This window comes from Triturus cristatus, chromosome 2_2 (genome assembly GCF_964204655.1).
Source record: "Triturus cristatus chromosome 2_2, aTriCri1.1, whole genome shotgun sequence".
In the NCBI taxonomy this organism is placed as follows: Eukaryota; Metazoa; Chordata; class Amphibia; order Caudata; family Salamandridae; genus Triturus; species Triturus cristatus.
The window spans coordinates 856,332,469-856,354,940 of NC_140582.1; the positions used below are offsets into that span (position 1 = coordinate 856,332,469).

The following is a 22,472-nucleotide window of genomic DNA, read 5'->3' on the forward strand; positions in this document are numbered from 1 at the left end:
TCAATACTGAGGGCCCCTGGGGGCTAACTAGCCCACCAAGTGCTTCCAGTAAGCGCCACTGAGCTGCATTGCAGAGAGGTGGTCCAGGCCGTGCCACTTTTTACACCTCTCTGCAACGCAGCTCTGTGGCACTTACTGGAGGTACCTAGTGGGCTAGTTGGACCCTAGGGACCCTCAGGACTCAAATGAACTTAATCTCCCAACTAAAAACGGACACAGGGCGTGTTTACACAATGGTGAAAGGAGGGGACGGGGCCTGAGTTAACGTGTGCAAAAACGCCCTGTGGCCTGTTTTAAGAGGTAGTTTTAATCCCCATGCCCTATTATATACTAGGGGCTTATAGAGGAGGTAAGGCTAATCACAGGGGGACCCCAACGCATAATGTTCCCTAGTGTATGTAGGTGTTTTCACTGTATTCTAAGTGTCTTTTAACATAGCACTGGCTCTAGGACTGGTTAGTCAGACTCAGTTACCACCAGTATCCGTCCAAGTTGAGGGTACAGGATGATTTTGCAACAAGGCTTCTTTCTGCTCTTCTTTTTGTTCTTTCTGCACGTTATCCTTCTTCCTGCACTTATCTTCGTATTTGAGGACTTCTGTTGCTTCTTTCTGCACTTCTTTTGTTTCTTTCTGTGCATTTTTTCTTCTTTCTTCACATGTCCTATCTCTGTAGGCATAGTTAGAAATTAGCATTTAAAAAACCTTTGAAATTAACAGAAAAAACCATAGGTTTCAGGCACGTTATAGTTAGGAATTAGCATTTAAAAAACCTCAGAAATTCACTGAAAAAACCATAGGTTTCAGGGGTGTTATAGTTAGCTGGACTTTTCACTTGTACAAAACCATTGAAATTCCCCCGTTATAGTTAGTTCAGCTAACTATAACTCGCGCGCCCGCAATGCACTGCTGATGACGTCACATATTACATCACTCATGACATGGTCAGTGACATCACTCATGACATCACTGATGACATCTCAAATGACATCACTGATGACATCACTGATGACATCACTGATGACATCACTGATGACATCACTGATGACACCATCCTTGTGATAGAGTGGCAGACCTCCTCTCACCCTAATATAACCTTTGATACACACATTCAAAAATAGAGACTAAAATTTTCAAAACAATGGACATACCAATACCAGTTACAACAACCTCTTCAGTAATTCTAAGATCCACATACACATCCACTCATTCACCAACAGTCCAATACAGTCACTCATACATGTACTCACTCATCATATGTACTCATACACCTATACATCCTGTTACACAATGCCACTCATCCATAGGTACTCACACACATAGTCACTCATGCTAATAAAGAATCAAACATACATTTACTTGCATATACAGTTATACACACACCACCACACTTACTTCTACGGAAACTTACACATACTTAGTCTTTTAAACAATCACTTATAGAAACACATACTTATTCATACAGGAACTCTTTCAATCTATCACTCTCACATATACTCACATATATACACCAATAGTCACATATACTAGTTTAAAACATATGTAGTTACTCATAAAGACACTATTGAGACAGTCATTCACTCACTAACACACCCATACACACACTCATCCACCCATACAGTCCTGCACACATACTGTGTTCAACACATACAAACAGTGAGTCACTCATTCATGCACCTATGCACTACGTAATACCCCCACCGAACCATGCAGACACTCAGACTGATACTCAAAAAACCAACTAATAACCTATATAGACACCCATGTAGCTACTCACCAATCCATGCAGCCACTTATACACAAAGTGAGAGACTGATACAGATATTTACATATTTAAACATTACTCACTAAGCCATGTATTCACTATGATACACTTAATCAGTCAGTTACACAATCAATTTTTCAAAAACAAATCATCCATTTAGACACTTATATACCCATTTATTCTTCCATCGACCTTGAGATATACATATGTAAAACATATTTAATTTTCAGAATAACACACATTCACTGGATGATGTCATCAGTGATGTCATCAGTGATGTCATTTGAGATGTCATCAGTGATGTCATGAGTGATGTCACTGACCATGTCATGAGTGATGTAATATGTGACGTCATCAGCAGTGCATTGCGGGCGCGCGAGTTATAGTTAGCTGAACTAACTATAACGGGGGAATTTCAATGGTTTTGTACAAGTGAAAAGTCCAGCTAACTATAACACCCCTGAAACCTATGGTTTTTTCAGTGAATATATATATATATATATATATATACACGGTTACTGTTGTGGTCAGATGAAATATCGGTCAATCCGAATGTTATGATATGTCCTGAGGTGGGGGGTTGGGAACGGGAGTGTCCTTGTAAATCCAGATTACTTAAAAGAATGATATTTTTAGGGCATCTCACACTGTTTTTAGGCTCAATGCGGAATTAGTGTAGCCGCTGCTTATAACTGGAGGACAAATACGGTCAGAAAGTCCTGTGTAAAAGAGTGTGTTGCATCACCATTAAGTGGCGGCGTGTTCGAATTCTGGTCAAGTGCAACGTGGTGCGCCGCGCGTCATGGCGTATGCAAGTAAACAGAGCATATCCACAAACACGCACGTTGCATTTTAAAGCTTCTAATACCCTTGACAACAGTAAGGATTGTACATCTTTAGAATTAATCATATTTGGGGTTCTTTCCTCTGCTTATGATAAATAGCTGATCATGCACAACAAAGGATTTTAAATGGCACACTAACTTGTGTGGGCACTGAAACCTTTGGAAAGGAGGAATACATGTGCAATTAGCAAATAATTCCTTGTTCCAGGATTTAAAACTACGAACCAATCAGAGTGTAAACACTGCACCCGACAGTACGAGTCTAGAAGCATTTGTAATGATCAGCTTAAACTTAAGAGTAACAAACTCCCTTCTGTACATGCTACCTATGCAACCCACCAGCACTGGCAGGAAGTGTATGAAAATGAATTAATCTGGTGTGGTCCATCCACTCAGACCACCACCTCCTCCTATTCATTTTTTTGTTGGTTTTGTTTTTAAAAGAGTTTTATATATATATAGCGTGAACTAGACCCGAAACATCTGGTATCAGAGCGCTTTACATGAGCACCAGTTTCGTTACAGAAGGACACATTCATACATTTTTTTTTGTTAGGCACCAGGAGATTAAATGATTTGCCCAGAATCACAGGATGATGTGCGTCGTTGCCAAGACTCGAACCCGGTTCCCCAGCTTCGAGGTAGACTGCCATATTCGTAAGGCTACATCCTCTCCCCATACTTTTACTTTTTTGCATAAATTCAGACTTTAGTGGGGGAAATCACAAGTTACATTCAATTAATAAATGCTCTCAATCATTAAAATGTATTCTCCACTTATTTACCAAAAGAAGCTTTCATGTGATGCAAGTTTTACCCAATCGATCCTACTCTAGCTAGCTATACAGGAAACATTTTTGACAAATGTCTTAAGAAGCTATACCTTTAAATCCTAAAAAAAAAAAAAGAACTCACCTCTGCATGTTGATTTAAGCACAATTCCTCATAACAAAAACACATATTTGTTCAAGAAATGATTGAAATATAAGGATATTAAAATTAAATAATGCCGATAGTGAAGTAACCAAAATGTATAGACCATCACTAAATACTGAATTATTTATTTCATTGGCTGCCCGAAAATTATTTTCAACTGCAACTTCAGAGCCTTAGGTCATTCGATAAAACCCAATGTCATCACTGTTGACATTTGCTTTTTGTCAGCAACTCCTTTGTAATGTAACGCATTTCAATGAAACCTCTGACAATGCTGTACTCTCTAGAAAACAAGGGAAGGTTATTTTAACCTCAATGAAAACAATCACTCATGACAATTACATGACTTCAAAAGATTTTTAGTAACTGTCAGGTAAACACTTGCATGAACATGTTATTTACTGGCAATTCTTTGTGGGGTACACACGTCACAGCAGCTTTCCTCTAAAACTACCACAGCTGCAACTATTAGAGCATTAATGAAAACAAACTGGCTGGTCTCACTTTCTTCACCGGCACCGAGTTAAAATTGAGGAAGATTCCTTTTGTCATTTAAAAACCTTGGCACCACACCCAGGCCAGATATTCTATTCACCATTTCTTAAACGGTTTGTTATCCTTGTGTTCATACGAATAGTAGAGCCTTTCCTGCCTAGATGGGTCAAAGTTCACTCTCACATTCGTGACATTGACAAGCATCTCATGTTTTGCCAGCTTTCAAGCCCAGAGGTAAACACGCACAGACAAAGCCAATAAATAAGCCTCACTTTTGCGACCTACTGACCTTGCCAATTGTCTTTAGCCACGCTGAACAGCATCCATGATGAGGTGCAGCCTGACTAAAGTTAAAAAAAAAAAAAAAAAAAAAAAAAAAAGCCTTTGATGCAGCCATCCATGTGATTTTGTGGGTGCGCCCACCACGCATGCACGTGCCTACAAAATGGTCACTTTTTAGGTCTTGCTGAGCCAGCGCATGCGCTACTCTGCAAGAAATTTAGTGTGTGGGTTTTCAAAGTGCTGCCACAGGCTTTTGGTGGCCTAGCGCTTGCGTTCACGCGAGCGTGCACGTGCGCAGCCGCCATCTGTCTTTGATCGCGATCACTTTCACGGCCACGCGGCCAATGCTTGTTTACACAGTAATGCAACCAGCAGCCATTCTCCACTTTTCTATTTGGAGTCTGTATTATTACTATTAAGCCCCGACGTTCAGCTGGGAGTGCTGTTTTTCCATACCATTTCTCGGTATTATTTTAGATAGGTTTTACTGATCTTGTAAATTCAGGTTTCCGATCTGGCACTCGAAGCTGCCAAGTGAAGCACTAGAAACTGAGAAGACGATTCCGATCATCAGAACAGAGTTTGAACCTGAAACCATTTTCTCTGGGGCGCAAGTCTGCGGCTTTATGTATTTAATCACCCGACGTGTGCGGTCTGCCCTAACGAATAGCGTGGTGAGGAATGTGACACAGTCTTCGGGAATTGAGGGTTCCCCGGTGGGCTGCACGTTGTGTTCATTACGTCATTCCACACCCATCTCGTCAGTGAGCGCAGGGCACTGCGTGACCACGTCTTGGGACTGTACCAGAGCTCTGCAGATCAAGGGCAGAAACATGTCTAAGTAATCGAGGTGCATGAGGCAGGTGTTAATCTGCACCAGGCTTATATGAGGAGTCACCGTTGGGTGCGTCTTGACCTTACCACCCCCAGATTAGTGTCTCCTTGTGCGATAGCTCTTTGATTTCCCCTCAGCAGTTGAGGTGCACCTCGTTGCGCTATGAGAAGACATACGTAGTGCGGTGTGTAGCCTCCTATCAGATTCCTACAAAGTATACATCAGCTTGCAGTGACCCCCCCTCGACTGCGCGGGCAACCTCTCACGTCTTTTTTTTGCGGTTGACTTTTGAACTTCAAGTATTACGAACCATATCTCTTCATGATGTTGCATGCTATCCATGTGCTTCCATAATATTTTTACGGCCTGCGCTTCCAGTAATGTTGCCTGCTGTTAGCAGACGTGCCTGTACTCCTGATTCCGCTGGGTGCCTTTTCATTCAACCCTTAATGCTCCATCACGGAGCTGGCGGGTGGAAACGCCTCTCATTGTAGTGTACGAGTTTACCAGCTGTTACAGTCCCAGTCTCATGACCTCGACCAAGGACCTCCATTGGACCTCTGCTGACCACATGTTCGAACCCCCCTCCAGCGCGGAAGTGGTCACTCGAGCCCCCTTTCCACCTCTTGTTCTGGAAGGGGATTAGTTTCCACATTACCTTATTTTCATATGTTAGAAGAAAAAAAACAATTCGATACCATAATGTTTATGCAGCTGCGCAAAGGGTATTATTTCATTCATTACCAATGTGGAGTGTGGGTAGGGCCCATAACACACATAAGGGAAATCCTCTAGGGGGTCATGACCTCTTTCCCCTCCATCAACGATGGAAATAAAGAACCTATTTAATTCTACGCATCTGCATATATGGGGTTACGTCAAGGCATTTCTTCATAGGTATTTGTTAAACAAAGGCATTAAGAAGCTAAGGGATTTCGCCTGTGCAGTGTGTTAAAATCATATTGAAGAGCCAACCACATTATGAGCGGTTTAGCTGTGCAAAGTCAATGCTACATACAGTCTGTGAGGCAGAAATGTTTTTCTTATGTCTGTTTGGCCTTACTGTGGAGATATATGAAATTTGAGGTTTGCAATGTAGTAATAAAGGTGTTGATTTTTCTCTTAGTCCATTGCTATTTATAACATGTTAATGTGCCACATGTATTTTCACTGGTATGACACATACGTCAAACACAAAAAACGTGATGGGAAGAATGCTTGCAAATAATCGCTCTGGGGAGCATTCCAAACTATCACCTTTTGCCCACTGTGCCACCCTAGACAGGATTCACCCTGCTCCTCATGGGAACAGTCCCCTGAACTGCCGGTGAATCCCCCTCTAGAAGGGACTACAAGCAACCTCAGACCAGTTTCAGTCTTGGAAAATGCAGAAAGTGCTCAAACTTTCAATTAGTACTCTTACTGCATGGTCTCACAGTGGCACATATGTCACTATTAAATAAGTCATCACTCACCCTGCCAACAGAAGATTGCTCCTGTATTTGCCAGCACTGTCTAGAAGTGCACCCCAACCGTGCTCTACACATTCAGTGCCATGTGACCGTCCTACACAGGGGTGGGGGAATCATATCGCCCGACGCCCGAACCATGTTGATTTTTATGACGGGCAAGAAGATTCACTGTCTCTTTTGTCCGACGGACAAGTAGAGATTAACTCACATCAATAATAAACGATCTGTGAGCTGTGTGAGTTAAATGGTCTGTGTGGCGGGCTTGGCAGGCCCAGCAGCTCAAATGCAGATTATCGGCACTTCAAAAGTTTTCTGCTCTGCAGATCAAATGACGAGAGCCGCTCTCTACAATCCCGCCAAAGTCGTCACGAAAAATTCGGGAACGGGTGGAGGAGGGTCTCTGCTTTTGAAGCTCCTCACACGTGAGGAGAACATGAGGGCATTGTCCAGGGCCAGGGGAGACTGAAACCCGGCATAAGGAAATGAAGATGCGGCATGTAACGTCATAGCGGGGGCGGCGCCCCTGCCTCTGCTCTTACATGAGAAATCGCCAACACCCCTCCCCCCCTTTTCAGCGCGGCCGCAGGGCGGGAAAGGCACAGACCGCCACAGGAAACGGAGTAGCACTGATCTGACTGGCTTTAACTGAGGCTCTGGACTGCAGCCTTCAATTGAGGATTTCTTTACTGTGACTGGTGGCCAGAACCAACTACTGATGCTGGTGTTGAGAGCGCGCCTCCCCCCAACAACTTTTACAACCGGCAAGATGGTCAATCTACGGGTCAGCCCGGAGCCGTGGTTACACTGGGAACATCCAGGGGATGAACACTAGAGGAGCAGCAAGCAGCACACAAGTCGTCACTAAAGCGGGTACGCTGCAAAGTGTGTCTTCCCTCTACATGCAAGCCTCAGGTCAGTGTGTCATACATGCCAACATTTCAGATGAGCAAAGCAGGACATTTTTTAGAAAAAAATCGGTAGAGTGGCTCCTTGAATCGGGTTACTGTCATGTATGGGCTTTGAAAGTGATCTGCTGCAGCATCGGACATTTGAAACGCAAATGCACTTTTTTTTTTCTTACCTTTCAGAAGCATGGAGCGCAATGGCTGGCAGAGAGAGGGTGACGCAAGTGTTGTGCACTGGCCTGGCAGGTTGCTGGCAGTGCATACACCAACCCCCCACCCCCACCCCCACCCCCACCCCCACCCCTGTGTGTTAGCCCGGGCTGAGACAGTTTCCCGGGCACACACACAGCCGCCCCCGAGTACTTCAGAGGTCTTTAAAAGATAATTCGCTTGTTAATGGGGCTGAGTCGGTTTTTCACCCGTTCTAGAGCCCCCGCATCGCCACTCTGACTATTGCTGGAAGAATCAGCACTTTACACATTACCAAGCCCTGTCAGCTGAAACCTTGAGGACTCGGGCTTCTGGATGCTTGAATCGGGAGGCGGGAGACTAGCCTTGAAATCGGTAGTCTCCCGTCTGAATCGGGAGGGTTGGCATGTCTTTTTTAACTTATTTTTTTGTCCAGTGTGTATTCTGTTGCGACGGCTCCTCATGTTAATACTACCCCTTTTAATCCTGATAATAACATTTCAGCGGTGCCTGCACTAAGCCCCTCATTGGCTCAGCCCGGCCCCGTAATTATAACCACTTTAGCTTGGTTTGAGTATAGTCTCTGGCTCTGAGAAAGGGGTAAAACTCATATATATGCAGTCCCTGGCTTGGCTAGTCAGTCTTACTGTTCCCTCTGCGTATATTGCTCCGCTCGACAGTGGCTCAGACAGGAATTATAGTCCTGGCTCACGAAAAATTAACTAAGGATGCCACAGGTGAATGTACACAAAATATGCAGAGAGATATTTAGTATTTTCAATTTCAGTTTGCATTTTTGGTACTTTCGCCCAGAATAATCCAGTTCAGAGCGTGTCTGTTACACTGCGAGTATTGACTGTGTCTTGATTTTGAGGTTATTTGCTTTAAATATATGGTTATTGGGTTTTATGTTTCTGTGGCCCCCTTTTGTTGTGTTTTGCTGTTTATTCTGATTTCCTCAGCCTCTCAGGGTGTTGGCCTACTGCAGTCAGGGGTGAAAGATGCTTCTATAAACCAGAATATTAGGGGTTAAACCAAATTTCTCTTTCTGCCCGGAATAAACCAACCCCTGCCTACTTGCTAAGAAAAGTGAACCCATAATCTTACAGATGCCTCCCGTTTGTCTTGTATCTTTCAGTTGTTAGTCGCTATATCACATTCATTTTTCCTTCTGCCGCTCACTCCCTGCTTAGCGCCTCAACTCCTGTTCACCAAACCTGACCACCTCTCTTCCCAGCATACTCTTTGCACACTTCCTTGCATTCTTGTACACTACTTCATCCTGCCCCCCCCCCCCCCCCCATCTCCATTTCGGGTCCCACATATTTCCACTCACTGCCACCACCATCTGTCTCTTTTCTCCTGGCTAGTAAGTCTGCCACCAGTGTCTTTTATGCTACATGCACACGAGCCACAGCATTACACTCCCCTAGGGGCATAGAACATGTAGTGAGTTGGAGACAAATGGGCCAAGCATGACACCTGTATTCTGTGTAGTGGATGAATAGGGCATGGAACCTGTGGCCTGTAATGAGAGAGAGAGGGGAGATAACACTATTCGGTCTGTATTGAGAGAAATGGGTAACATGAAGCTAACAGTGTGAAGGAACAGAAGCAAAGGGTGATGGGATGGAGCCTATGATGAGTCAGTGGAAGGGTTGTGTACTGTAATTGAGAGGAAAGTAGATGTGTTTCGCCTTTATGGTGAGAGGAATGTGGAAGCTTATAGGTTGCTGTAAAGGGATTTGCGTGGTTGCCTACTACTGATGGGCAGAAGCGGAGGGCAACTTTACTTAGGAGGGTGTAACCGATTTAGTAAAAGCAGCAGCTAAATTATTTAGGGTAGTAAAGGGGACAAGTGGATTTTATTACAGGACAAGAAGATTTCTGTAGCACTTTGTCCCTTGGACAAGTAATTTTTTTCAAAAATTCCACACCCCTGCTACAGTTTATCCTACTACTGCCACCACCATATCTTCTTTCTTCATCCTGTCCTGCACTCTTCTCTCAACTCTCCACACTCCACCCTACCTTAGGCTCCCACATCTTTCAATATTTTCTGACCTCCTCTTCCTTTTCCTATCAAGGTAACATACTTATTACTTACCATTTTAAAATCTCACCCAGGGTACTCCATCTGCCTTTACAACTTCTTTTTTCCACTTTCTCCAAAAAATAAACGTATGTTCATTAACTCTTTATCTAATGTAGCCCATTCTTACCATTGAAGCAAATAACCCTCCCTCAGCAATGCTCTCCATCCCATACAACCGCTCTACCACACACCTTTAACCCCACTTTCCAACATATCTTAGTACACCATTTACAGTTATTATATGCACTCACTCTGCTGTGCTCACTCGTATCCATATACCTAATCTTCCCATCTTGGATTTCCCCGATTAATTGCTTCAGTCCCCCTCTGTGAATCTCAAAAACCACTGAATAACTTCCCCCCTGAACTTCCCCGACTGTCTCCTCTTACCAAAACGTCCATATTTAGAGACCAACCAGGCTCACATATCCTTGCTTTATCCCAACAGTGTTCATGAACTGTTCAAATAAAAGGGAGGAGCAGACGGCTACTGGTGGATCACAGAAACACTGTACCAGATTCCAGAATTAACAATTAACAAACATTGGCATAGCCAATAGGTCTCGCTTTTGGGACTTTAGAAGTATTTAGTTATGCAGCACAATATCCTTGGTGCAACAACATCAACTGTTGCATGGCTAAACACTTCTAAAGTCCCAAAGGCGAGACCTATTGGCTATGCCAATGCTTGTTTTTAAAGTTACTGATCCGAGTTGGATTAGTAACTAAAACGAAAACAAAATGTGCAAAACTTTTTTTTCTTTTTAAAAGCAGGCGGAGAAGCGAAAGCAACCCGGGAGAGTGCAGGCGGGAATGGCAAAGCAACACTGAGGATGGTCGGGTGAATGGCAAAGCATCATGGAAGGGGACGAAAAGGCAACAGGTTGGGGTCACAGATCAACACAAGTGCAGGGGGGGGGGGGGGGGGGAGGTCACAAGGGAGACTGTTTGAAAATACAAGGAGTGGTTAACACAGAAGAAAAAAAGTAAAGCTTGAGCAGGTAAATTAGAGTGACAATGAAAGCCAACCAACGATAAGCAAAAGGCAGTCTCCAAGCCCCTGTATGTTTCTGGTAAACCACAATATGCCTTGAAAAACAGTGCGTGTATTGTCTAGTAGACTTTCCCTTACAACAACAACAAAATAAGGGGGTGGGGGTTGAACACCAACAACAGAAACACAGAAAAATATATATCCCATAGCTATAAAACTGTTAGACAACATGTAAATCAACAGATTAAATGCATCAACAACAAATAAGGTGTAGCACTAAGAAATGCAAATGCCTTCGAGATAGCTATCTTCCTGAAACACCTTAAAGATAAATTGCACAGAGGTTATAAAGAAAATACAAGCATTTGCAATAGGTCTCGCATTTGCGAAACTTTCAGCTACTGGCATTGTAAATGGCAAAGCTTTTATCTATGTGTTGATTTTAAAAACAGATAAATAAAAGGACTTTCTTATTTACAATGGCAATAGCTTAAAATGTCGCAAATGCGAGATCTATTGCATTGCAAATGCCATCTTTTTTACACAATAATCAGTTTCAGCAACACTGGACAATAAAGTAGAAAAACAAATGAATTTTCATTGCTCGAAATTTAGAATATATATTGAATTTGTTCCAGTTACAAGAACATCATAGTTGAACTGAAATCTGCACAAAATTTCAAGATGCGCACTCATGATCAGTCAGTAGCGTGATGTGTGGCATATTGGCATGACAGTAGGATGGAAATGCCTGACCCGCTTGTCTCACCTGTGATGACATCAGCAACGAACCTGTGCCACACCTCCAGTAACTTAAGAGCCAATTGGTACCTGAGGATCCCAACTTTGGCATAAATTTCTATATCCGTTTTAGTGGTTTTTAGCCGTACACTGGGTGGCATAACCAAACCGCTTCTGAATGTTCAGAGTAGCAAGCTCCAAAATACTCCAAACTTACAGCAAAACTCGTTGCCAAATATATATATTTTATTCATTTCCGGTCAAGCATTCCAGATCAGGTAAGTATAATCTTCTTTATTCTCAAAATATAAATCGGGCCTCCCAAAGAGCGACCACCAATATCTAGGCCTGTATTCCAGCGACCATTGAATCTCGAATCTGATCGCCATGGTAGTTGTCCACAAACTCTCCATAAATGTTGTGAGTCTCACCTCGAGATCACAGGCAAACCACAACATGAGACTAATGGAAAAACTATTACAACCTACAGGATACAAGAAAATCATTGTTATGGTTTGTCGCAAGTCCTCCTTAGTGATTCTGTAGCATTATTGTTATTCAAAATGGCAAGTAATCCTTAATGCTAGTGATGATTAAGTCATGTTCAGTCAACCTTTTGATTTGCAATAGGTCATCTTCACTCTAATTTAAGTGACGAGATATGATCATCGGAGTGCTACATGATGACAAATCATGCTCATTATCAATATTGAGTCACCCCTATGGAAAGGGACACTTGTCTTCGTTAGTGATGACTCATCCTTATTGTTAGAGAGTAATAGCAGCATTTAAGTAACCAGTCTGCACCCGATACTTGCCACTCCAAAAGGATGTTTTGATCTAAATTCTCTGAGTCTACGATTGCAACAAAAATCCCTTCAGGCAGGGCTTTAAGTAAGATGAAAAAACATTGGCGGGGTCTCTCAAAGGGGTGTGGCCAATGTAATCAAGGGCGTGGCTTAAAACATAAGCTAAAAATATGTGCTTAGCATAGTATGCCGCCCGACTTCCATTTTGCTGTTTGTCATTGCATCCAGATATATAATACAACAAGCAACATCATACCTACAACAAGTCAGGACTATTGGCTTAGTCAACTGTTATTAGTTGCATAAGATAAATAAGCAGCAACTATGGCTTGTACAGAATATTGAAAAAACTTCCACTTAAAGCCCTGGAGACCCCACGACAATGTTGCTGCTCCTGAGTTTCAAAAAGAGAAGTGGCAATTTGCAGAGTGCGCTATTTAATAGTGCCTCCTCACTCGCAACAGCGCTCAGAGTCTAGTGTTTTAAAAAGCAGACACATGGGATATGTAAGAAGCAAGATTTTCCTTCCCCTACAACGCTCACATGGCATGACCTCATGCCGTAACTTCTCCACTAGTGAGAAGTGAGCAGTTGGAGCAGACGCACATCATGTGGCTTCGTGTAGCGCAGCATGGCCTATTAAACACACCAACGACGCAGGCATTGCTCATGGCAGACTACTGCAAAGCTAATAACTCAGCGCGGGATTTATTGCTTTATCCTGTCAAGTAGCACATTTATTGGATAAAGGTATTTACTTAACTGCCTATCGAGTATTCATCACATCCCCACATGTTTTCAAAGGGATGCATGTATCTCTTGAGGTGACAGGAAGGAAGCATAACCTAATTAGACGGGGAAACATCGTATCCTCCGTATCATGCGAATCCGCAAATCTGCTTCGCCGCTGTCCCGACAGCACAGATAGGCCCTCGCAGAGAGAATATATCCACACTGGTAATATGTCTGCTTTCTACTTCATTAACCAGGCGGGTATTAGTAGCGCGTGCGCATGTGTGTACACATTAAATAATAACCACTCTGGTAGGCAGATATTAGCTATCATGCAACAAGACCGACAAATTGAGAAAGGGAGTGCGCGGGATAACGACAGATTCAGTAAAGGATCGCAACACATCCTAGGAAAAACACATGTATAGTTTTTTTTTGTTTTTTTTTAAGATCTCGCCTCTGAATGTTGCCATTTGTAATTTAATGGGTAGTCTTGAAAGCAAACGCATCACTGCCAGCTAAACAATCTTCAGCTTTGCTGCATACCTGCGTACACATCTCCTGTCTTCTGGGAGCGTGGACATGTGTTGGGCTGTTCAGATGGGCGCCGTACATATCTCCTGTCTTCTGGGCGCATCCACATGTCCTGACCCCCTTCGGCAAAGAAACCCACAACAATAAATCTCGCCAAGGTGAGCAGCGCATGCACTGCGTCACAGGCCGAGACCTGAAAAACGATATTTACAGGAAAAACTCCTTTGGAAGAAATTATTATGTCAACCAGTTCGGAACATATGCAATTGATCTGCCTATTCAATGAAATTTGAATGCGTTTTAGGAAAAAAAAATAGGATTTAATATAAACTTAATTCTAAGTAAGGATGCTGTATTTGTTTATAATGCATTTAAGCTGGTGATTTGGATTTTACTTGCTGAAATAACTATGTCTAGGAAGAATATATATCATATATACATACACATACATAGCATACACACACACACATCCATAGATACACACGTTTTTCAGTGGCCATCAAGACCCGATATTGCTAATAACGTATTCTCTCAGTAATATATCCTACTGGAGAACCGTTAATAAATGTTATTATACAGAATAGCTTTATGCAATCCTACATAAGCAATTGCTTTTAATGGCCATTTATGTTGTACTTCTAGAACTCCGTTATTAGCTCACATTTGGACTTCACAAAGTACCTATTTTATAACCGCTCTCTTTTTCAACCCTGCTCTCGCTTTTCAGCACTCACCCTCACCATGTATCAGCAGCAACTGCTGGTTGCAGATCGTGCCAGCACTCCTACCAGCCAACTATATTTAATTGTTTGATTCCTTACTTGTGCACAAGGTTGTCTCTGAGTGCAGTATGCACTGCTGCTCTATAAAGGTCCATTAGACAATCGCAACAGCTTCTTCACAAGGAGGTTTGTTTGAATTCGTTTTTTTCAAATGTATAAATTTGCAAAGACCCTATATTTATTCTATGTCCTTATTTACAGACTATGACAACTTTAGGTTCCTAGGTAACATCTTACCATCATATAACGAGGTCCATGGTGAAAGATAATACACGCTTAAGGCAAAGGGTTTAATTTGAAGCATAAGATGACTGATGCCTCTCGCCACTATAAAACCAGAGCTCGAAAAATCATAAAAATGTAACTAGACCTGCAGGTCTAGTAACTTTAATAATCTACTCGACCTAACTGTAATATACTTGACCCGTAAACTGGTCTCAAGTTGTGTGATCCTAGGCAAATATTTTGTCTTATGGAGCTACCTTTTTCTTTATCACATAAGAGAGCACCCGCAAAATATGCAAGTTCACCATTTCTGCTGTACAAAAACTCTTTATTTACTAGACTAAATGTCTGCTCCATGCATTACAAGAATCGAGCCGATATATAGGGTACACATGATCTCTGGCTTCCCTCTTAGTTCACCAATAGCATTGTCATCTGGGCAGCAGTAGTAATACTTCCCAGTTCATGTTTAAAAACTCACTTTTCATAAATAGATTACCAAAGCATGATGCGGTAGTGCACTGTCATTTACAGAGAGCTTATTTTCCATTGAAATGGCCACAAAACGTTCCCACCAACATGTAGTTTTACTGATAATAGCGCATGAATAATGTTTGGAAATTGGGTTTCAGAAAAAATATTTAAAATTTGCACATCACCAACTAAAGTGTTCTAATATGTTTTGATCCTATAAAAATAATAACTAGTGAAATATATTTGAAATGTTTTAACAGTTCACTTACCTATTCCAGTGTTGAGCTAGAAAAAAAGCCCGACAACGTAAAGCATTTCATTTAACAGGCTTTGCACATTTCAATTTACATAAATCCTTTAACTTTAGTCACAAAAAGAAAACTAAATGAAGAGTACAAACTGACTTGGGATGAATTGGGGAGGACGGATAGGTCTCTTCCCCCATACGTTCTGTATCCAAGGGAAAGAAAAAAACGGGTGGGTGCGTCCGTCTTAAGGGTTCCTGAAATGCAGGAGAGGGTACCTGCTATCCTTCACTCAATGCTCTCTCCAAAACGTAACATGTGTTGTAGGTATCATAAAGACCCACTGCCCTCATCATGCATATTCAATATGCTTTGAATTTATTTACGTCCGAATTTAGACAGAGCTTAACACCCGAGTTTTCCTTAAATCAATATACAATAAAATAGCCACCAACAACAGCAGCTTACCAAACTACAGGACAGCCACCCAATTTCCCCAACTTTAAACTGTCAGAGCTCTACTGCTACATTTGTGAAGCACCAAGTGCATCATAAAGTTCCCTCTGTACTGATGAATGACGACATACTGGCTTGATTTATTGCAATATACTAATGTGTGAAATGTACAAGATTTCCTCTTTGGAGTGGGAGAAGGGACTTTGGCTCAATCAGGAACAATCAGGCAATGGGGTAGTTTTCTTTCTTGTGTAATGCAGCACTTAAATCTGCTACCGCCATTACTATTTGCAGCTAAATTTTTAAGCTAATAACTGAAGAGAGGTTACCACACAGTTCACAGCTTTTGGGGCTTCACAGCACCAATGCCTGTTGGTAGTAAAGGGAATGTTTTAATTGTTCAGCAACTGATGAGGGGGACAGATAGTTGCAGTAGGCTTTGAAATGTGTCAGACAAGTATTCTGTGGACTTGTAATGGATCATAACGTAGTCGTTGGATCAGTGCGAGCCAGCTATGGCCTAACTTGCATGAAATGTAAAAGAGAAACATGATCTGCTTATCGTTTCACAAAAGATGAGATTTGTGCATGAAGGTCCATGTGAGCTCATATGTACTGAAGAGACTTAACACCAACTCGGGTCCAGGCTGCAAGGTCATGCTGCAACCCAGTAGGGCCCTGTTCAACAAGAAAGAACTGTGACAAAGATGAGTTGAGGGTCACATTGTGTGCCAGAATAATAACAAAGTGACTGTACTGTAGCAAGACTAGCTAGAAATGGGGTCGTCAGAGTTGTGGTGTCAAGGAGAAGGTCAAGTTGGATAAAAGGACTAAATAATTGGTTCAAAAGCATTGGCTAGCAGAATGTGCAATTACCTAATGAGAGTTCGGGCAAGACTCAATCCTCGATTGCTGGAGTTAAAAGGGAGAAAGTTGAGGCTTTGGAAGCAATCAAAAGCCAAATGGAAACATTTCAATGAGAAATTGAGTGTTGCTTTGACAGGAAGAAGGAAAACGTCGATATCTTCAGAGAACATAATGAGAAAAATAAGATGACAAGGTGCTTATGCTTTATTCATACCAATGGTAATGGAGGCAAACGAGAAGCATGATTCTTTTTTAGAGTACAAAAAAATTGGTTTCCCCAGCACATGCTTATGTCAACATGTATTACGTAAATAACAGATATCTACAATTCTTGTCTTTCTTGGTTAGGTTTATTCTCATATGTTCTTGTTTACGGACGCAATTACAACCGGTTAAAACACTAACCATACCGACGGAACAGCCCTGAGGAAGTCGCGGCCACCAGCCATGGGCGACGAAACACGGGTTGGCTAAAAAAAAAAAAAAAGAGAACTGAATAAGAACATATGAGAATAAACCTAACAAATATACAGCACGACAAGAATTGTTGATATCCGTTATTTATGTAATACATGTTGACATTAGCGTGTGCTGGGGAAACCAATTTTTTGTATAAACCGGGTGATATTGGTCGTCCAACTGGGGAGTGGGTGATCTCTCCATCTCAAAGCACTGCACATAAATAAGTTCACAACAACTTGTGTAATTCTGTAGAGCGCCATAGAAAGAACCTTCTGCAAACCTCACCCGCGCATCTTTTTTAGAGGTGAGAGACTGAATGATATAGGTGAATGAGTAAAGTCAAGTGTAAGTTGTAGAATGATACTGGAGGAAAGATTCTGGCTTTAACACTTGAAATCTTACTCTGCCAATTCCTCGTATTAATCGTAAATCACTTGAAGGACATACACTGCAATCCCAACCAATATGACCACTGTATGTAAATTTATGCAGTTACTCCTTCCACAGTGCAAATTAATATGAAGTTTGTAACAAAAAAGCAGAGAGAACAAAGCAGGGTAAACAGAAATTCAACAACTTCAAGTGGTCAAATAATCAGTCATCTTGTTACAGTGAAAAGCCTTGTTATGCAAAAAAGTTCAGGGTGCTTGCAGACAGAACATTCTCAGTGGCCCATGTCCTAAACAGAAAAGTCTACCACATTAGAGTTACTGAAACACTGACGTATCACATTCTGTAAGGCCCTAACTAAACTGTGCTTTACACATTCAAATACATTTTTGTTAAATTTTTACCGACCAAGTTTCCTATTAATCTACATCCTCTTATTGTGTTTAAAGCAAGCCTATTAATGTGTTCCCATCTGAAATAGGTATTTCATCTTTGGTACCCACTGCATCTCCTTCTGGGCATTAGGTAAGAGGTGGAGAGAATGGCTGTACATACCTGTACCCAAGGAACAATTTATTTAAGAAATAGCCTACATCAGGAAGGAGATGTAAAGCTTCTACACCGAGCGTTCAAATTCCACTCCTGTAGAAATAATAAAATGAACCCAACTCCTATAGGGACAAAGCAGACAACTTACCGTCTGGGTGGGATGAAATAGGTGCTCACAACAATTCATTTTAAAACCTTACCACTTTCATCAATTGACCATAGAGCGAGTTAGTTATACTACACTAAAAGGTCTAATACTGCTACTCAATTTGCAAAGCAGAATAATAAACTCTTCAACTATGCTCCTTTTTTAACCACGTCAAAGGATGCTCCAAAAGCTGTGAGAAGATTTTCTCAAGCGTTAAGAATTTCACCTTGCTCTTAGCCACTGTCAACATCATCGCTGCATCCCAACAACTGTCAGCCTATCCAACTGCTTCCATAGAAAAATCATAACCATCTACAGCAACTTCCCACACCAACCCAACCCCAGAGAACTTGTTGCTAACCTACCCACCACCAACCAAGATGGCCTCCTGACTGAATGGACAACCCTCACCAGAAACAGCAACAATCCTGCAGACCATCCACTCGGGGCCCCAACAGACCCATGCCCCCATTACATCTACAACCGGGAAATTCACCAATCAGCATCACCCGGACCCACCTCATCAACACCTCCATCATGGCGGCCACTTTTCCGGGTTGAATGGAAACTTGCAGAAATCAATGCCATACTCAAGAAGTCCACATCCGACCCATACCAATTGAGTAACTACTGATCCAACTCCCTGCTCCTGTAGCCAGACAAAATGCTTGAGAAAGCCATCAAAAGCAACTCACCTCCAACTAGAACATCTTCCAGACAACACTCAACCAGGACTCAGAAAGAACCACGGCACCGAAACAGCACTCATCGTGGCCACTGACAACATTCGAATCATCCCGAACCGAGGAGAAACATCCAACCTCACCCTGCTTGACCTCTCCGCTGCCTTAAACACCATCTCCCCTTACACCCTCATCAGAAGACTCCATGAGACTGACATACAAGGATCTACTCTCAAATGGGTATGTTTCTTCCTCACAGGAAAAACCCAAAGCGTCAGTCTGTCACCTTTCACATCAAAGACCAAGACAAAGATATGCGGAATCGCACAGGGATCGTCCCTCAGCCCCACCCTTTTCGACATATACATGACATCGCACACCAACATAGTCTGATTACAAGACATCACCGTCATCATCCAACACACCCGATCCCTGATGGACAATACAACCAAAACCAACTTCACGAACTGCATGACCATGGTAGAAGACTAGATGCTAACCAACCGCCTGCAGGCTAAACTGCAACAACTGGTCTTTAGCAACAAGACCTCCCCATGGGAGTCCACAAGGCAGCTATTGGAGCTAGGACTAACAGCCAAACCCACAGACCATACTAGATTTCTAGGGATATTCCTAGATGACAAGCTGAACATGACGGCTCAAGTCAACGCAATGTGTACCTTCTGCTTCTACCTCCTATACATGCTATGAAAGATCTTTAAATGGTTGTCTCATGACACCAGACGGACTCTCACGCAAGCACTCATCAGAAGACTTGACTACGGCAACACTTTCTATGCCAGAATCGCCAAACTCCTGCGAAGACTCCAAACCATCCAACACTGCTGCAAGACTGATACTCGACCTCCCACGCCACACCCACATCAAACCGCACCTCAAGAAGTTTCACTGGCTCCCCATTCACGAATGCAGTCAATTCAAACTTCTCACGCACAAATACAAAGTCATACAAAACACAGGACCAGAATACCTGAACAGCCACATTTTCACCAACCTACCAAACTGTTACGCTCTTCATCACTTTTCAAGTTCAGCAAGAAATGGAGGCCTGGATCTTTATATAAGCACCTTGGGGACCTCACACCTACAACTCTTTCCAAGAGCCAGGATACCCTCTCGGATGATTAGTTTGCTATACAAATTAATATTGCATACCCTTTCCAGCTGTATCCATAATACTGGTCACGTCCATGCTACTATCCTTTACAAAAACACAGTGCGACCTGCCCTTCCACATAACGAGTCCATGCACCTATTGCTCGCCGCGTAAAACAATCAACCATTTTCAGTCCACAGCTCTATATTCCCAAAACCTACGCCGGTTAGGCCCTTCTCAAAGCCTGCTCCAAACCTACCCCTGCTGCAAGAATCTTTGAAGATCTATGTGTTGGCTGAGACCGGTAGTGTGGGTGCTCTGCACACACGTGTCAAAAGCCTCCTGTCAAAGCCTAGCCTCTGATTAGCACAACGCCCATCCAGCACACTAGGGTCAGCCTGGGGGAACGTGAGTTCGCGGAACCATGGGGCAAAGGGACCGACCACCAGAGTAACTCCACGTGCGTGGGAGACTCATCACGGGGCTAGAGATCTCAGGCTGTCAGATGTCGGTAGAGACACTTACTCCACTCAATATATTTTTTAACAAGGCACTACTGGGAGAAGGGGATTTATCAAGCCTAAAGGGAGATGGCAAGAACCCAAGACTTACAAAGTACCGACACCCATAATTTGGTACAAAGTAACATCTCTGCGGATTGAGGTTAGGAGATTTACCTAAAAGGGGGCCGGCAAGTGTCTCCTCCACAGCAAGGTCTGTCCCATGTAAGTGGAAGCAGGGTGGCAGAGAAGTAAGGCATCGTTACATGGAGAATGTCTCCCAGAGGGTCTAGCCGAGTAACCAAGCAAGGTGTCACCGCGGGAGGAGCCCAGAGAAGTAAGGTATCGTTACATGGAGAATGTCTCCCAGAGGGTCTAGCCGAGTAACCAAGCAAGGTGTCACCGCGGGAGGAGCCCAAGTTGTTTCCCCGTGGGGTCGCGAGCTGTCAGCACTCACCTCCTCGCTCTTGAGCACTTCCTTAAACTCGCGCTTGATCCTCTGCACGGCGATGTTGGCCATGTCTGGAGCCGGGCGCTGCTCCCCCTCTCGCCCCTCCTCCTGCTCGCTATGGCACGGTTGCCGCTGTCCGTCCCGCGCACGGTGCAGTGTGCGGGGCCTGGTTCCGCCGCTCTATTATCCGCCCCGACTACTATTCAGCCGCCAAAATGGCGACCGTGCCGCGCATGCGCACTGCTACCTGTCACAACGACACTCATGTGCGGCGTCTCCACCCGTTCAGTCAGGGGGCGGTCCAGACTGGGAGGGAGGTGCTTACACAGGAGGGGGGGGGATGCCTATACGGAGTCAAACCGGTGAAGGGATTTGTGATGGCGGATGTCGCCGGTGGAGAACTCTAGGCTTTTCTTTCGAGCGCGACGGGGCTTCGGCTAGCGCATCACAATAGGGCTGATAGCAGGTCTGTTGTCGGGCCGTGGTAGAAGCCCCGCTGCAGTAGGCCCATCGCCCATTCCATTAGACTCGTCCTGGTCGTTAAAAAAGCAGCAAGTTAAAGAGTGCGTATATAAGGGCCAGCCCGGCCAGGTTCGCATCGTTACCGTTGCTTTGGAAAGACGTTATAATATGAAAAGTAAAAGTGTAAAAATGCTGCTTTTATTTCACTTTGGAAAATGGGTTGACATTCAATGTGCGAAACGCAACGTGCAACCATTACCTGCCTCCGGGCAATCGAAAAGAACACATTTAATTAGCCAAAAGTTTCAAATGGGGAGGAGGTTGGAGGTCTTATGACATTGCACTACTACTCGTGTTGAAACTTTCTACCAAGCTGTGTTGCACTGATTTTTCGGAGTCGTGCAGTAGTTTCCACCGTAATCATGCTTAGAAAAGCGAAAGGTCGCTTGTGCTTGCCAACGCGTAATTTCTCACGGCTGGCGTGGCACGAGTATTTTAAATAAATAAATGCAGGCTAACAATCCTGAAGTAGTCCAGCTTTTATAAGGACTGACCCGAATAAAAAACTGAAAACATGCCATGTCACCTCTTTTGGGTAGAGGTTCCATACATGCAAACATTTTAGAACAAGCATTTGCAATGCAATAGGTCTCGCAGTTACCAGAGTTTCAGTATTGGCATTGTACATAAAAATGCCTTTTATTTATGTTTTTAAAAGAAAAACTAAAATAAAAAGTATTATTATTTGCAATGTCAATAGCTCAAACTCGCGTAAATGCGAGACCTATTGCATTGCAAATGCTTGTGTAACTTTCAGCCATGCTGCACAGCAGCTAATCAGGTGTACAAAACTGATAAAGTAAATGTACATAGCCTATAGCTCTCCCATAGGTGAGACCTATTGGCACTGCCAATGCTTATTTTTCCTGGGTGGGTTTTTGCAGGTACTGGTGCTTTAAGTGGGATGCTTGGGCCACTGCGAGTCGTGCTCCCAGGTTAAACCGTGTCCAGTGCTCCCTTTCACTCACTTACAT

The 22,472-nt window shown here is 43.1% G+C and overlaps 1 protein-coding gene across 3 annotated transcripts in view; it reads right to left on the reverse strand.

The window, feature by feature from the left end:
- UBE2K (ubiquitin conjugating enzyme E2 K) overlaps positions 1-21,260 on the reverse strand; it is a 231,459-nt gene extending 210,199 nt beyond the window's left edge. The window contains exons 1-2 of one of the 3 annotated variants that reach the window (XM_085642240.1): positions 20,983-21,225; positions 17,082-17,146 (exon numbers count right to left, since the gene is read on the reverse strand). In XM_085642240.1, coding sequence (XP_085498366.1) covers positions 17,082-17,084 — 3 coding nt within the window. In that variant the 5' untranslated portion in view covers positions 17,085-17,146; positions 20,983-21,225. Of the gene's footprint in view, positions 1-17,081; positions 17,147-20,982 lie in introns of all 3 variants that reach the window. The other 2 variants (XM_085642238.1, XM_085642239.1) reach the window with 2 other exon arrangements.
- Between the last annotated feature and the right edge of the window lie 1,212 nt (positions 21,261-22,472).